Here is a 16,153-nt window from a genome sequence, read left to right as displayed (position 1 = left end):
TTAAGATCCTGTACATGTATAATTGTATGAATAAGATATACCCGCATTAGAATTGGGCTGGAATAGGCCTATAGAAAGGACGATGCAAAGAACAAGGGGATGGAGTTTAAATGAGTGGCATGGAAATAGAAGTCTCCTTCAGACCCATATTTACAACACATGCATATTTTAAATGTAAATAATGGTGCAATTAATGGGGGGTAAAAAACGTCTTAACATTTTCAAACTCTGGTTAATTGTAGATAACTAGTGTCTTGTCTTTGTATAACTTTGTTTACTTCCACCTTTAATAAACCGTCCATCTATTGTAACGCATGTCTCGGAAGTAGGCTACTGTGAAAGAGTAAAGCCTTATTCTCATTTACTCCACATTCTAACAATTAAAATGCTAGAAAGTCTCAATTTCCAAAAATCAAATGCTTGTCAATTTAATAAAACAACCTAATGTGAACTTGTATTCCTCTATCTATTCCTTACAACTGCAAACTCAGTTTTCCATTACAAAATCGAAGTAAATTAACCCCCCCCCCCACAGCATATGATACACTTGATATATAGCAGATTTTTACTACTCAGCCACGATTAAATTTAATTTGATCTTTCCATAAATACTAATAAAACGTAACGATAAAAAGGGTCTCTCTCTGTTGCACTACTTTATTTTTACCACAGGAGGGCGCCGTCACGCGCCTCACGACCCATGCTCACGACACCATCCCACTATCTATGATCCCACCTCGCAAGCAGTTTAGAAAAGCTAGCCTTGATACTTCACAATATAGTTTCCTGTTTACACCGAAAATGTATTCCTTAAAGTTTAACGATGGGTTACAAGTATTTTAGGACCTTTTATTAGGGATACGTGGTACATTTTCAAATAGAAAATGTATTTTAAGGAAGTTATTAAGGTAAAACTGAATAGCTTTACGCTTTAGCTCGCGGAATAACCATCATTTATTACGTCAATATGTTATGTCTCTCACTGTCCCCTGCCAAGCAAAGGTAAGGTTTAGCCTATTACAAAATTACAAGTCTACGAACTGTGTCACATATGTCACGTTTATTTCAACGTATACTTTAAAAAAAAAGGTCATTGAGAATGAACCACTAATTTTATTTTATTTTGAAGAACCGCCAGAGAGAAAGTCGCCTGGTCGCTCTCTCTCTCTCTCTGACTTGACGCACTTTGGCTGGGTCACGCTGCAAATACAGCCGGATGTTTTTGCGTCGCCAGAATGTGATGGAAACATTTGCACCTTTTCGACCACAAATGCTCCAGCAGCGGTGGGGCCCTTCATGACTAGGTGAGTGTCCGAATACCGCGTCTGCTGTGCGGACTGGCTCTTTATGTTCGCCACAGGTTGGTTGGTGGTGGTGGGAGAAAGCTGCAGGGAGGGGAGGTCGTGACAACGGCGTTGGTTTTGCAGTGACCGTGCGCGCGCCCCAGCCTGCGCGCTCCCACCCAAAACAAACACACATAATGTAATTTTTGTAGCTCGTAATCCCCTTCAACAGGCGGGATGTTATGTATTGTGTTGTTTACCATTTGTTTGACTAAAGGGCGCATTATAATATATTGTATTGCTCAAATTGTTCCTCCCGATACAGCCAATTGATATAAAAGATAAATAAATAGCCTAGTCTAAATGTATATTTCTTTTTGCTATGCTACAACAATATGCTGCACCATTGCCTGAAATAGTAAGGATCAAATGTATTTAGAACCTTAACTAAACTTGAAAAAAAATAGACAATTTTATTATAACCTGTCCTGGTATTTTGTTATAGCCTACTATTTTGTTATTCCTTTAAACTCTAGAAAGGGGAAAAAGGAAAAATATATATATATTATTTTCTAAATAAATTTAAACAAGTTCATAGTAGGCTATACATTTTATTGATAGGACGTGTTTAAAAAAATTTCTGTGGAAAACCCAGGCCGATTTAGCCAGTTGTGAGATATCTACATGGCCTTGGCCTCTCCCACTAGTTTTAAATTTTTTTAGGGATTTGTGAATGGGATACACTATAAACCTCTGTCTGTGCCCTCTCTCCACCTGTCTGTATGCTCTCTCTCTCTCTCTCTCTCTCTGACAGCTGTGTGTTCTGCTCATCTATGGTTCTGCTACACAATGGATGCTAGTGGCTCCCTGAGGATGAGAGGCTTTTTGATGCAGCAGCTGTCTTCTCTTTTTAACGTGTCTGTCTTCCCTGACTTTAGAGTTAAGAGGACTGTAACAGATCTGCCTGTGTGTGATATACATACTGTATATACAGTATATATATCTTGATACAGGATTTAAAGCTTACAACTAACGATGTGCTCAAGGAATTTTTTCCACTGTTGTTTAAACAAGTTTTTTCTAAAAGACTAGTCCCTAGACTAAAATTAAGGACACTCAGAAAAAAACCAAAATTTGCCAAATTTCAATCTATATATAAAGGCAAATTTAATTGGGAAATAAGATTTTGAGTAAATAAAAGCCATTTGGAATGCATAATATTATATTCAAATACCGAAATCTTATTTTAAATGCTGCATTTTGCGACCACCATGTATTACGCTTGTCATGGTTACTTGACATATGAATTAATTTCAGAAAAATGAATGGATATTTTATGGAATAATGAACATTTAATTACAAAGATAATACACTAACTTAATCGCAAATGATCTAAATAAATAAACATGTATGTTTTTTAGAGTAAAAGTATCAATAGAAACATATTTTAATCGACTAGTATTTCCAAGCCGTTAATGGGATCTTAACCATTCAGTGGACAAGGCCAACTTTTATCAGCCATAAAAGTGATCAACCCTCGCAAAGTTAAAGTCGCTCCTCATTTCATTGGCTCTTCAACCAACGTGTCATCATGTGTTCAGTGTTGTGAGCATTGATTGGAATGATGCTCACGTCCACAAGCTAGCTAGATAGTTCACGCGCATAATTTTTTAGCATTTCGTTTTCACCTGCCAGGTTTAAAGAAAGGTCTCAGGGGGAATGATATCCAAAAAATATAGCTGATCTGCAACTATTTTCCCCCCATAAATTCATCGTTCAAGTCCTATTCTGAGTTGTGAGGATTTGTTGAACCTTGTTGTTGTTTTTTTCTGTTAGGACTGTTTCTCCAGATACAGAGGGCCATTCCCAGAAGTCACCTTGAGTTTTAGGAATCCTCTGTGGGGCATACTTAACAATGTTACAGTTTTCTGACATTCCACGAACCAAGTAAAATAATTGCAACCCTTGAGCAAAATGAAACAAACTCTCTCTCAAATCGTCTACAAATCCATCCATTATCTTCTCTGTTCCGCCTTACAGCAGTTGATCTTTTGCCATTGTTGAACTCTGTGTAGCCCGCGTGTGTTTATTGTTTGCATTCTGTCTCCAGAGAGAGAGAAAAACAACAAAGAAGGGATCATCCTGTTGCTACACACCTGTCTGTTTCCGACAGCTGGCCCACAGAGTGCTCTATACTCTGTGTGTGTGTGTGTGTGTGTGTGTGTGTGTGTGTGTGTGTGTGTGTGTGTGTGTGTGTGTGTGTGTGTGTGTGTGTGTGTGTGTGTGTGTGTGTGTGTGTGTGTGTGTGTGTGTGTGTGTGTGTGTGTGTGTGTGTGTGGCAGGTCAGCTGTTGTTGCTACACGGCCTTATCTGACTCTGCACTCTCTCCTCTCCTTTCCTTTGGTTTTATCAGCCCGGTTGTTTCCCTCCTGCATATAGCTGCAGTGGACGGAGGTTTATTTACCTTGGCGAGGAGTGCACACTGAAATACAATGGCTGCTTTTTGTCACTTGTGATTACACGCCAAAGTTCACACTGACAAGATAGATTCTGCTGGATATCGTATCCGTCTGCATGGATATATTTGTGTGGGCCGACACTATGCCCTCTGGGGTTATTTAAAATGTACTGTAGAGGCCTGGTCATGTATAGAGAGGGTTGTATTAGACAAGCATTTTCATTAATGGTTGATTCGTTGATGGTTATTGTTTGCTCTATACCATTTTAGAAAGAAAAAAAAGACGCTGTTCTTATTTCTCCTTTTTAGACTTCATTTTTAGTATTTCTAAAAGGCGTGAATTACATTTTTCGTTTTCCTTTTCTGCAAGGTTAAATAGAATAATTTTTTTACACTTAGTTTTTTATTTTAGTTTTATTTGGTTTCTGCAAGGTGACATCTATTTTTATTTAGTTTACATTACAACTTCAAATATTGAAATACAGCTGCAAAAATAAGTCCATGAATATTTTGTTAATCAATTAATCTGAATAGGATACATGTTTATATATTTTAGTTTTAAAGTGTGAGGATTTGATGCTATTTTTTTTAAATTATATATATATTTTATTTTACCAAATATGACAATAACAATATATTCCCAGTCCAAAACCCATCCCTATTTACATATATTTGAACATGAGTCGGAGAACTCAAACTTGCACGTGCTTGTCCAAAGGGAGATCTAGTACAATATTTAGTCTAGTACTACTTTGGTAGTCCTATTTCATAGTGTATTTTTATTTAACTTTGTTGCTGGCTTGTATTTGCCTTAAACTCTATCCAAAATGCTGCTGCTTTCCACTTGTTGCACTTCCCTACTTGAACTTATCCATACTGCCTACACGTTTTACAAAGCGCTTAGTAACACTTGTGCATACTGTATAATCTGACATCTGTTGTTACGTAGCCTTGGATATCCTATGAATGTGAACGCAACTTTTTTCTAATAAAACCATTCACTTTCTATTATTATTATTATTATTATTATTATTATTATTATTATTTGCACACAGACAGCCTGCGTGAACACACAAAAGACAGAAAGGAAGAGATGTGCGCTTCCGAATCATCTGCCCTAAGTGTGCTGCAAACAATGAGCAACATGTCCCCCTCCACACACTCATTGGGACATAACACTTTTTGATGTCCGCCACACACACACACACACACTTGTCCTTTTCACCCTTTCAATCCGGCCACAGTCTCCTCTCTTCCTCCCGCACTCTCTTAAATGCCACGCTCGTCTTTCAGGCCAGCCTTTAAGGTCTTTTTTCTTTTCTGTTTTGACCCCCCCCCCCCCCCCCCTTCCCCACCACTACCACTAGCAAAGAGACAGACAAAGAGTTGAGAGTGACTGTGTGGCTGTAGCCAGGTGTTCTCCATTGCTGTGCCCTGAGGGGCTCGTAATAGCAGCAGCCCCCCTCACACTGCAGCTGCCCTCCCCAGCCTCCCCATTGTGTGCCTCCATTGTTTGGGTCAAACCCACCCCTCGCCCGCCACACAGGGGAAGCCCTTTCAGACGGAGGAGTGTGTGTGTGTGTGTGTGTGTGTGTGTGTGTGTGTGTGTGTGTGTGTGTGTGTGTGTGTGTGTGTGTGTGTGTGTGTGTGTGTGTGTGTGTGTGTGTGTGTGTGTGTGTGTGTGTGTGTGTGTGTGTGTGTGTGTGTGTGTGTGTGTGTGTGTGTGTGTGTGTGTGTGTGTGTGTGTGTGTGTGTGTGTCTCTGTTTGTACTTATAACTCTATTTGTGAAAACCATGTGAGATTATAATTTTAGACCTTAGAAGTGAGGACATTTTTAGAAAGTGGACATTTTCTCACTTTGGGACATGCCTTTAAGGGCTGTTTGAGGGTTAACAGTAGGTTTTAAGGTTCCGCCATGAATTGGGTTATATATTAGGGTTAGTGTATGTGTGGGGGTTAGGCATATTGAATTGTTGTCAGGGAATGCATTATGTCAGTCTGTGTGTGTGTGCTGGTGCGCGTTGAGAAAGCGTGCCTTGGGGAAACTGGGTGTTGCAGGCATTTGCCATTTCTCCCTCCTACTCCCGCCTTGTCTGACAGGCGCCCTCCCTTCTGATTGGTTGAAAAAGCAGCCACTCAAAGTGAGGGAATGGCAGACATTGAGGGCTCCATCTGTTCTGCCACTCATTGTCCAACTCGTCTGCTCCTGTAAGGGGGTTGGAAAGCAAAAACAGAAAACACACACACACACACACACAGCTCGGCCCGTGGAGGACAGAGGTGTTTGGCTGGGGTCGGATGCTCAGACTCGGACGTAGCTGCTGTGGAAACTTTGGCACTTTTTTTTTCTATTATCCTGGGACATTCTTTCCTCACCTGAATCTTATTTTGAAGGATTTAAATCTACAGAGATGAGCCAATCAAAGTCCTGTTCATCATTGTTTGTTGATGCTTTTATGGCTCCGGTAAGTTGCCTTAAAACCTGACTTTTATTCTGAAAGGTCACTATTTTAGGATTCTTTTCACTGAAGGACATTCCTTTGAGCTGTGCCTTGTGACTACACCTGTCCCACTCGTACTATAGGACCATTGATAGGATGCTATGGCGGTGCTACCTGGATGACAAGTTGCTCCTATCCAAGTAGCCTGTTTTGGCTAGCAGCAGCATACATAGCTCACCTGCCTAAATGCTTAACTCACATGACCTACCAGTCACTGCATTCCCTTGCATTTCAATAGGGGCCGTAGTGTATAACTACATTTAAGGAATTCTGGTGTGCGGCCCTTACTCCTAATGGTTTGTGGCACTGACTGAACTACACCTGTGTTGTAGTCATCAGTGTGATCTGTGTTGATATAAAACTCTGTTGACGGGAAGGGGTGATGGGGTGAGGGAGGGTATAAAAAAGAATGCTTCTTTCTAGGGTCATATAAGGCTGGATGAAGCAAAGAGTGCTTTGGCTAAAGATGTTGGTGTTGGAAATTTGTGTGTGCAAACTTTCACATCTGACTGTAAGTGTGTGTGTGTGTGTGTGTGTGTGTGTGTGTGTGTGTGTGTGTGTGTGTGTGTGTGTGTGTGTGTGTGTGTGTGTGTGTGTGTGTGTGTGTGTGTGTGTGTGTGTGTGTGTGTGTGTGTCAGTGACTGTCCTGCTGCGTCTTTACTCTCATTCTATTGGCTGTGAAGAGACAAGGGTGTGTGTGTGTGTGTGTGTGAGAGAGAGAGAGAAAGGGAGACACCAGTTGCGAATACCGCTCAGCCGACATCTGTTGCCCTGCTGGTGGCGGGGAAAGCCCATAGCGCGCCATCTAGATGCACACACACACACACACACACACACACACACACACACACACACACACACACACACACACACACACACACACACACACACACACACACACTGTATTGCCCTGACTGATTATTCACCCCTCCTCCCCCTTTTTTCTTTTTTTACAATAAGTTTTGAACAGTATCGGGTCATGCTGTGATACACAGACAGACTCCCTTCCCCCTCCCCAATTCATAACCCCTAAACCATTCAGCCCCCCCAAACACACACACACACACACACATGCACATTCACTAACACCCCCTCCCTCACCCACTGCACACACTTTTTACACAAAGCATCCACACACAAAGCGCTGTGTTACATATTCATTGCCGCTGCCTCCATCAGAAGCCAGACGCGCTGCTGCTGCTGTGTGTGTGTGTGTGTGTGTGTGTGGGGCCCCACTGATGTTTGAAAGATGCACCCACTTCTCCTGCAGGTCTGGAGATGAGGTGCTCCGAGTTCACTCTGCCGTTGGGACGTTGGACCACACTGGAAGACTTTTTGAATCCTATAGCTTATGAACAGACCAGATCACACATTTAACAGCCTTTCTATTGGTTATGAATGCTTGTTCAGACATTACAATACATTTCAATGTGTCAACTTGGGCTCTGGAAAACTCCAGATAATATATTTTTGACAGTTTCAGACATAATATGAACAAAACAATTAAATATGTCTAGAGAATGATCAGCAAAACCACCAATAATAAGATAAATTATTTTATTTGCAACCCTATGGTGACATTTCTTCAGTAGCCTGCATTGTTCTTAATGTATCCCATCATACATTGGGAGCTACCTTGTCAAAAAAATACAAAATCTCAACAGTTTTTCGTCCTTGGTGCTTTTGAGTTGGTACCAAGAGCATAACTGTTTTAAAGAAGGATGCCCGGGTCCAACTTTTTCTCTTAAAAATTCAATTCCCATGTCTCAACTTGTCATATACCAATACAGAGCATTATTCCTATTACATTCATTTGAATGATTTATACTGTATGTGAAGCCAAAGGAATTTCAATTGTAAAGACAGAATGTGTATGATGATATTGACAGAAAACTAAGTTGCATGGCAATTAGCCCTTTTAATGACTGGTACACAGCCCTCATTTGAATAGCAGAACCAAGCTGAACTGGTTTCATTCTGGGGAGTGGTTGGTGGTGGAATTCATCCTCATTGTTGTAATGTGCTCAGGCTGGATGATGTCAAGCCTTTGGAGAAACTGAAATGGAAAGGTAGTTTTGAATGTGTCAGCTCAGGGGCCACAATGGAGTAGAGTTCGCATGAAATGTTCCCAATGGCCCCACTCTCCCCCACACATACACAGGAGCAGTACGAGCATGGACCTATTATAAAAGAGTATGAGTCACTTTGTGAGGAAGACGTGGTTCATTTGTCTGTGTTGGTTGGTGTGTTGTGCATTGGGCACCATCCACGCCCACGTTGGTTAATGCCAAGGTCCCAGTCCTAATCACTCTATTGCTGTCTTGGGTGGCAGGTTGGGCTGCCAGTGAGGCACACTTAAGCCCCTCCCTCCCCCACACCAGACCTTTTTTATTCTCTGTGGTGTGTATGTGTGTGTGTGTGTGTGTGTGTGTGTATTGAAAACTGCAGCCTCTGTCTTGGCATTGGACAGGGGAGAATGCTTTCAACAGCTGTAGCTTAGCAACAGTAGCTCAACCGCGTTGCTAGGCAGCCCCCTTTTTCATAAAATGCGCACTCACTCCGCCCCCTCCCTCCCTTCCTCCCTCCCTCCCTCCCTCCATCTTTAAGTCACTTCCCCTTCTTCCATCATCTGTCTGGTCCAGATAACAGGGGTTTGAGTTGGTTGTAAAACACTAGTCAAACCGACGGCCTTTAGGTGTGAGGCGGACATTTGCATTTGTAGAATTTGATAACATTGTTTCCTCCTGAAGGGTGTGTTCACAGACAATAAAACAGACCATGTGAAATGTATTTCCTTGTATAGCTGCGGAAGTTCTTTGGAAATTCCATACATGCTGAAACGTTGGGCCTAAGTGGTCGACTGGTATGGGTTTTTTTAATGGCTGATGCCAATATTTTTTAAGAGAGCAGGTTGGCCAATTTAAAATGCATTTGATGAAATACAGGAATTTAATAATAGTAAACAAACTTTAAATAAATTGTATTAAATATACACTATGTTCCAAATTATTATGCAAATTGGAATTAAGTGTCATAAACATTTAATTTTTTGTATTTATTTTAAATGGATGGTATTGTGTCTTAGGGCGCTTTGGATCATTGAAATCAATCTCAGACACCTGTGATAATCAGTTTGCTAAGTAAGCCCAATCAAAGGAAATGTACTTAACAAGGACGTTCCACATTATTAAGCAGGCCACAGGTTTCAAGCAATATGGGAAAGAAAAAGGATCTCTCTGCTGCCTAAAAGCGTCAAATAGTGCAATACCTTGGATAAGGTATGAAAACATTAGATATTTCACGAAAACTTAAGTGTGATCATCGTACTGTGCAGAGATTTGTGGCTGATTCAGAGCACAGACGGGTTCGTTCGGATAAAGGTAATATGAGGAAGGTTTCTGCCAGACAAATTCATCGGAATAGGAGAGCAGCTGCTATAATGCCATCACAAAGCAGCAGACAGGTATTTGAAGCCGCTGGTGCCTCTGGAGTCCCGCGAACCTCAAGGTGTAGGATCCAGAAGTTTGCAGTTGTGCATAAACCTATTATTCGGCCACCCCTAAACAATGATCACAAGCTGAAACAGTTGCAGTGGGCTCAGGAATACATGAAGACTCATCTTCAAACAGTCTTGTTTACTGATGAGTGCCGTGCAACCCTGGATGGTCCAGATGGATGGAATAGTGGATGGTTGGTGAATGGCCACCATGTCCCAACAAGGCTGCAACGTCAGACAGGAGGTGGTGGAGTCATGTTTTGGGCCGGAATCATGGGGAGAAAGCTGGTAGGCACCTTCAGGGTCCCTGACGGTGTGAAAATGACCTTGGCAAAGTATGTAGAGTTTCTGACTGACCACTTTCTTCTGTGGTACAAAAAGAAGAACCGTGCCTTCTGTAGTAAAATCATCTTCATGCATGACAATGCACCATCTCATGCTGCAAAGAATACCTCTGTGTCACTGGCTGCTTTGGGCATAAAAGGAGAGAACCTCATGGTGTGGCCCCCATCTTCCCCTGACCTCAACCCTATTGAGAACCTTTGGAGCATCCTCAGGCAAAACATCTATGAGGTTGGGAGACAGTTCACATCAAAACGGCAGCTATGGGAGGCTATTCTGACATCCTGCAAAGACATTCAAGCAGAAACTCTCCAAAAACTCACAAGTTCAATGGATGCAAGAATTGTGAAGGTGATATCAAATAAAGGGTCCTATGTTAACATGTAACTTGGCCTGTTAAGATGTTTTTGATTGAAATAGCTTTTGATTTCACTAAATATGACCTCCACATTCTGCAAATTCAACAAATGACAATTTTTAGTTGTTTACAACCTATAAAATGTTTTGAAACTCTGTTGTGCATAATAATTTGGAACAGTGCATTTGGATTTTTTTATTTTTGAAAAAAATACTGTTATCATTGGGAGGTTTGTTCAATAAAATTCGAAATATACTCTAATGGTTGATGACTTGAAAATTATACTGACTGTGATTTGCATCGACTATTTAGGAAAATCTTGGAAAATCTAATTTGTCTTATAATTTGGAACGCAGTGTATATGTAGACAGAAACATTTTTCAAAAAATGTGCATTGTCTTTTGCACTAGGCCTTCCCTGGTTTTGGTTCTGTGAAATATTGCTATAAGGGATTTCTGTCCAGACGTCTGTAATTATTGAAAAGAAAAACCAAGGTAAATATATGGGTTTGATCTTAAAATAGCAATCACATTGCTCCACAGCAGCAATACTGATTGTGCTGTCTCCAGTGTCTGGAAACATTATTTGTCTTCTTTTTGAATGGGCCTTGAGGTATCGTCTGATGTTGAATTTCTCAAAATACCATTGATCGGCCTGATTAAAGGGTCGACCTGTATTCAGAATGAACATATCAGTTTCATGATCTCAGATAATCTTTCCCCAAAGTTCTCAATGTGATTACTGTGCAAGCTCAACCTTTGGCATTCATCAGATTAGCCTGACCAGACCCAAAGCTCCTGGTTGCTTGTGGATTGGCTGGGTGGCCCTTTTGCCGTTTAAAGAGTGACTCCACCAACCCCCGAGTGAGAAGCACCATATGGACCTTAATTGCCAGATAGAATGTGATGGGGGAAGGTGGGGTGCGTCGGCCCAATATTGTCTAACGGTCTTTTATTCCAAACGGTTCACCCTCTGTCTTCCCTTTGGCATAATGCGCTGTGGCGTGGTCCTTTAAAAAAAAATAAAAAGCTAGACTAAAAAAACGCGCGAGTTCATCAATTAGGGTAAGGGGCCCCATCAGCTCTTTGTGTCAGCGACCGAGTCCCCAACCACCCCGGGACAGGCACAGTGTATACAACACTGCAGGGCTGACCCTGCAGTGTAAACAGGGCTTAGGTGAAACATTTTCCTAAGAAAATAAGAAGTCAATAGTCAGATTTGCCTAAATGACAGTCCGTGTGTTGACTTAAATTTATCATGTAACAATACAGCCTGAATGCAAATTTTCACTTTGAAAAAAACTATTTCCCAGGGCATAGCATGTCTGCGGTTGCTTTTCAACAAACAGCTTAGTTTAATCGTCCACCCCAAAGTTAGTTTTGAAGTGTCTCTTAAAGGATTTACCAAGTTTCCTTAAAGGCATCATATTCTTGCAAGGGTCATTTCAGCAAAGATAACAACACATTTTTGTTTACTAGGGCTTATAGTTTGAAAAGGACATGTCATATCCAAGCTGTCTGCTGCTTTACTTCCATTGTGTCATTATCAGTGAACTTCATTCTGTATAAGCCTTGTAGATGTCTGCCGGAAAATACTAAAGAATAAATAACTAAACACATCTTCACCTCATCACTACATGATATTGTGAAAGACTCGAAGCAGTGATGGATGATGCCATCTTCAGTAACTAACTAGCTTCTTGTCCTTGAAGGCCACTACATTGTGTAAATTCTCCAAACAGGAGTAGTTAGCAAGGGAGTGTAGCGATCTAGATTTTTCACCTCTAGATGCCGTCATAATACACCGTAACTACACACTTCATCTTTATTTAAATTAAAATTCTCCAGTGTCTATCCGTTTGGTTGTCATAATACGGACATTAGGCGTACACCTTTATAACACACTTCACCTTTAATCTGGACTCCAGAGGGTTTAGAACCCGCTATCGGGTAGACCAAGTAGTAAAGTACGTCATTTAGGACCTACATTTCCATGTCCCTCATCACCCAGTCTTCCTTCTCTCCTTTAGGCCGTGATGAGTGGATCTTTGTGAGAGCGTAGGGCAGTGGTACGCCCCCCTGTTTGTGTGCTGGATGTCTGTGACTGATCCATGGGCCAGAAGGAGCATGTGGAGGCAGGAGCGGGCCACATCCTCGACCTGGAGCTGGATCTGGAGTATCTCCACGTAGCGACCGCCGGGGCCGAGCGGCAGGCTGGCTCCGACAGACCCCCTCCTGCTATGGAGGAGCAGGGGGAGGGCACCACCGCAGAGTCCCCCCCTCCTCTGGAGCAAAACACAGGGCTGGAGTGTGAGCCGTCGCCATCTTCCGACCCGGACGGAGTAGACTTGGGGTCGACTCACCTCAAGAGCACCCACCAGCCTCTCTGTCGGACCCAGTGCGTAGACTTAGGCACGGAGGGTCCTCCTGATGAGCCCCCATCCCAACTCCAACAAGACGCAACCCCTGAATCGCCCCCCAGCTCCCCGTGTAAACACCCACCCGAACCCACATCCGACCCCTCGGCAACGCAACCCGAAAGCGCTGGTAAGGAATACCAGGCTAAGCTGGACTTTGCCCTGAAGCTGGGCTACTCTGAGGAGACGGTGCGCCTGGTGCTGTCCAAGCTGGGCCCGGAGACCCTCATCAACGACATCCTGGGGGAGCTGGTCAAACTGGGCACCAAGTCTGACAGCGAGCAGCAGCACCCGGCCGGATCCTTAGCCTCTACCTCCTCCTCTTCCTCCTCCTCCTCTTGTGCCTGTTCTTCTGAGCTGCTGGATTCTCAGAGGTCAGACTCCCCGTGTCCCTCCGAGTCCCTGTGTGACCAGGACAACCTGCGGCCCATTGTGCTGGACGGCAGTAATGTCGCCATGAGGTGAGAGGACGACGTTTTTGGGGCCTTTTCACATGTCCTTTATTGATCATCTAACAGTAGCCTTTTACTCCATATTATAAGCATTGAAAATTCATTTTCTTTTACTTTCTGCCCACTTCACTATGTCGCAAAGCCATGGCAACAAGGAAGTGTTTTCCTGCCAGGGCATCCAGCTGGCTGTTGATTGGTTCCTAGAGCGTGGCCACCATGACATCACAGTGTTTGTGCCTGCGTGGAGGAAAGAGCAGTCCCGCCCTGACGCCCCGATAACAGGTAAGTGCAAGACGCTGTTTGACACTAACGCACACACACACACACACACACACACACACACACACACACACACACACACACACACACACACACACACACACACACACACACACACACACACACACACACAACAAACAGTTGATTTTTCTCGTCCTTACCGCCAACCCCTCCTACACAGATCAGGAGACCCTGCGGCGTCTTGAGAAGGAAAAGATCCTGGTCTTCACTCCCTCGCGCCGCGTTCAGGGCCGACGCGTGGTTTGCTACGACGACCGCTTCATCGTCAAGCTGGCCTACGAGTCGGACGGCATCATCGTATCCAACGACAACTACAGAGACCTGGCCAATGAGAAGCCAGAGTGGAAGAAGTTCATAGATGAACGGCTGCTCATGTATTCCTTCGTCAATGACAAGTAAGTAGAAGTGGATACGTCTGGGGCAGATTCCGTCAATATGGTAGATTTTGATGATTTGATGTCAAAAGAATTCTGCCTAAATCCCCTTTACCATTCAAAGAATATGCACCAATTTAGCAATACGACATTGGTCTTAAACCTATAGTAATGTAACTGTCTCTCAGATTCATGCCCCCAGATGACCCTCTTGGTCGTCACGGCCCCAGCTTAGACAACTTCCTGAGGAAAAGACCCGTCATGCCTGAGCAGAAGAAGCAGCCTTGCCCATACGGTGAGAACACAAAAACGCACAACATCCACCCCACTGTATACATACACAACGAACGAAAAACTGAAAATGAGACTTTCTGTCTTTGCTTCCAGGAAAGAAGTGCACTTACGGCCACAAGTGTAAGTACTACCACCCAGAGAGAGGCGCTCAGCCCCAACGCGCGGTGGCCGACGAGCTGCGAGCCAGCGCCAAGACCTGCGTCACTGCCAAGAACCAGACGGACAGCGGCCTGGTGAAGAGCCACAGTGTGCCAGCGGGCAGCATCGAGCCAAAGAAAGGGGCTACCAAGAGGCAGTCGGACCCCAGCATAAGAGCTCTGTCTTACGGTGATGCAGAGGAGAAGCTGCTGGCCAAAGGGAGGGCGGACAGCCAGAAGAACATCATGTGTTGTGGAAGCAGTGGCTACGGTGGGAGTATTACCATGTCCCCGGCCCCTGGAGGCGGCCCCCAATCAGGTCTCAGTCTGCCCCACGACCAACAGTCCAGAGCACCGACTCCTCACGGTCTAACAGCCCCTAGCCATGACCTTTACCCTCACTGTGAGTCCCCAGACTTGAGTTACTACTCTGTAACGCGTGCCTACTCCGGCCTGAGCCTCTCCTCCAGACGCAGCCCGGACTGCCGCTTCCCCAACGACACAGACCTGCGGCTGGGCTCTGCGGGCTCCGAGTGCAGCAGCGAGAGCAGCGTGAGTTGCGGCAGTAGCTGCGACTCGTACGGCGAGCGCTCGTGTCCCGCGTGCCCCCCGGACACAATGCTGGAAGACGGCGTCTATTACCCCAACCCCCACAGTCGCCTGTATCCGCACCACGCTGCTTCAAGCCACGAACTCTGCGGCCTCCATCCTGCCGACTACACCAATATCCAACACAGCCACTCCTCCAACGCAGTGCACGGCTACCAACTGAGGCAGAGCTGCTCTCACGATCAGCCTCCACCTCCAGACGCTCCCCCTAAACGCCCTCTCTACCCGCTGCCCCCTCACCTCCAGCACCAGCCCCTCACTGCGCGCTCCAGCTGCCCAGGTGACTACCACTCCTTACCCCAGTCCAACCCTCACGCCCCTGGCTCTCCTCTGGGCCGCTGCCTGGCCCCCACTCGAGGGGAGAGCGTGTCAGACTCCCATCTGTACGAGCACCATCACCACCGGACCAAAGCTCTCCCCGGCTGGGACTCGTACTACAGGCAGCCTCCCTTGCCCTCCAGGTACGAGCAGTCGTCCTATCAGAGTCTGCCCGACACACACCACTCGTCCTGGCACGGCCCCCCGTGGGCGCAGGACAGCTACAACCAGCACCACTCCTCTCACCCAGCTTTACACCCGTCCCCCACTCACTACATGAACCACCCTCCTCAAGCCCACTCTCCCCACCCGCCCCATCCGTCCAGCGCTCCGTATCTAACGCTGCCCTCCCACGCCCCTCCTCCCTCCTCCTACATGCCCCATCACCCAGAGTCGCCGGCACATGGTCGCTACGAAGACACCAGGGAGAAAGTGTACGTCAACCTGTGTAACATCTTCCCCCCGGAGCTGGTGAGCCGCATCATGGCTCGGAGCCCCCACGTCACGGACCCACAGCAGCTCGCAGCCGCCATCTTAGCAGAGAAGGCGCAAACAGGCTACTGAAGAATGGAGGAACATGTCATCTTCCATTAGAAAACATTAGTTAAGGGAGAAATATGAATTTGCAAGCTGCCAGTTAGTAAACTGGAATTTGCCTTTGAAACATTTGAAGGCATGTTGGGTTTGCATGGTTGAATTTCACATTCTAGAATGCTTTTTGATCGTTCCTAATGAGAAATGGCAAAGGTTTCAAGGACATAAACTGCTGAAGATAATCCATATTCAGCTGTGGTCACTGCCCAGCGACAACTGA

General features: G+C 44.7%; 1 protein-coding gene across 1 annotated transcript; it reads left to right on the top strand.

Moving 5' to 3' along the window:
- Positions 1-1,213: 1,213 nt before the first annotated feature.
- Positions 1,214-15,903, top strand: LOC307269761 (putative ribonuclease ZC3H12C; the record flags this gene model as incomplete). The annotated part of the gene is made up of 6 exons (XM_080052791.1): positions 1,214-1,304; positions 12,469-13,316; positions 13,450-13,589; positions 13,768-14,002; positions 14,170-14,276; positions 14,369-15,903. Exons 2-6 carry the CDS (start codon positions 12,550-12,552, stop codon positions 15,901-15,903), a joined length of 2,784 nt encoding a protein of 927 aa, XP_079908917.1. The 5' UTR covers positions 1,214-1,304; positions 12,469-12,549.
- Between the last annotated feature and the right edge of the window lie 250 nt (positions 15,904-16,153).

Source organism: Ammodytes marinus (assembly GCF_949987685.1).
Source record: "Ammodytes marinus genome assembly, chromosome: 24".
Taxonomy (NCBI): Eukaryota; Metazoa; Chordata; class Actinopteri; order Uranoscopiformes; family Ammodytidae; genus Ammodytes; species Ammodytes marinus.
This window is presented reverse-complemented; position numbering and strand designations above follow the sequence as displayed.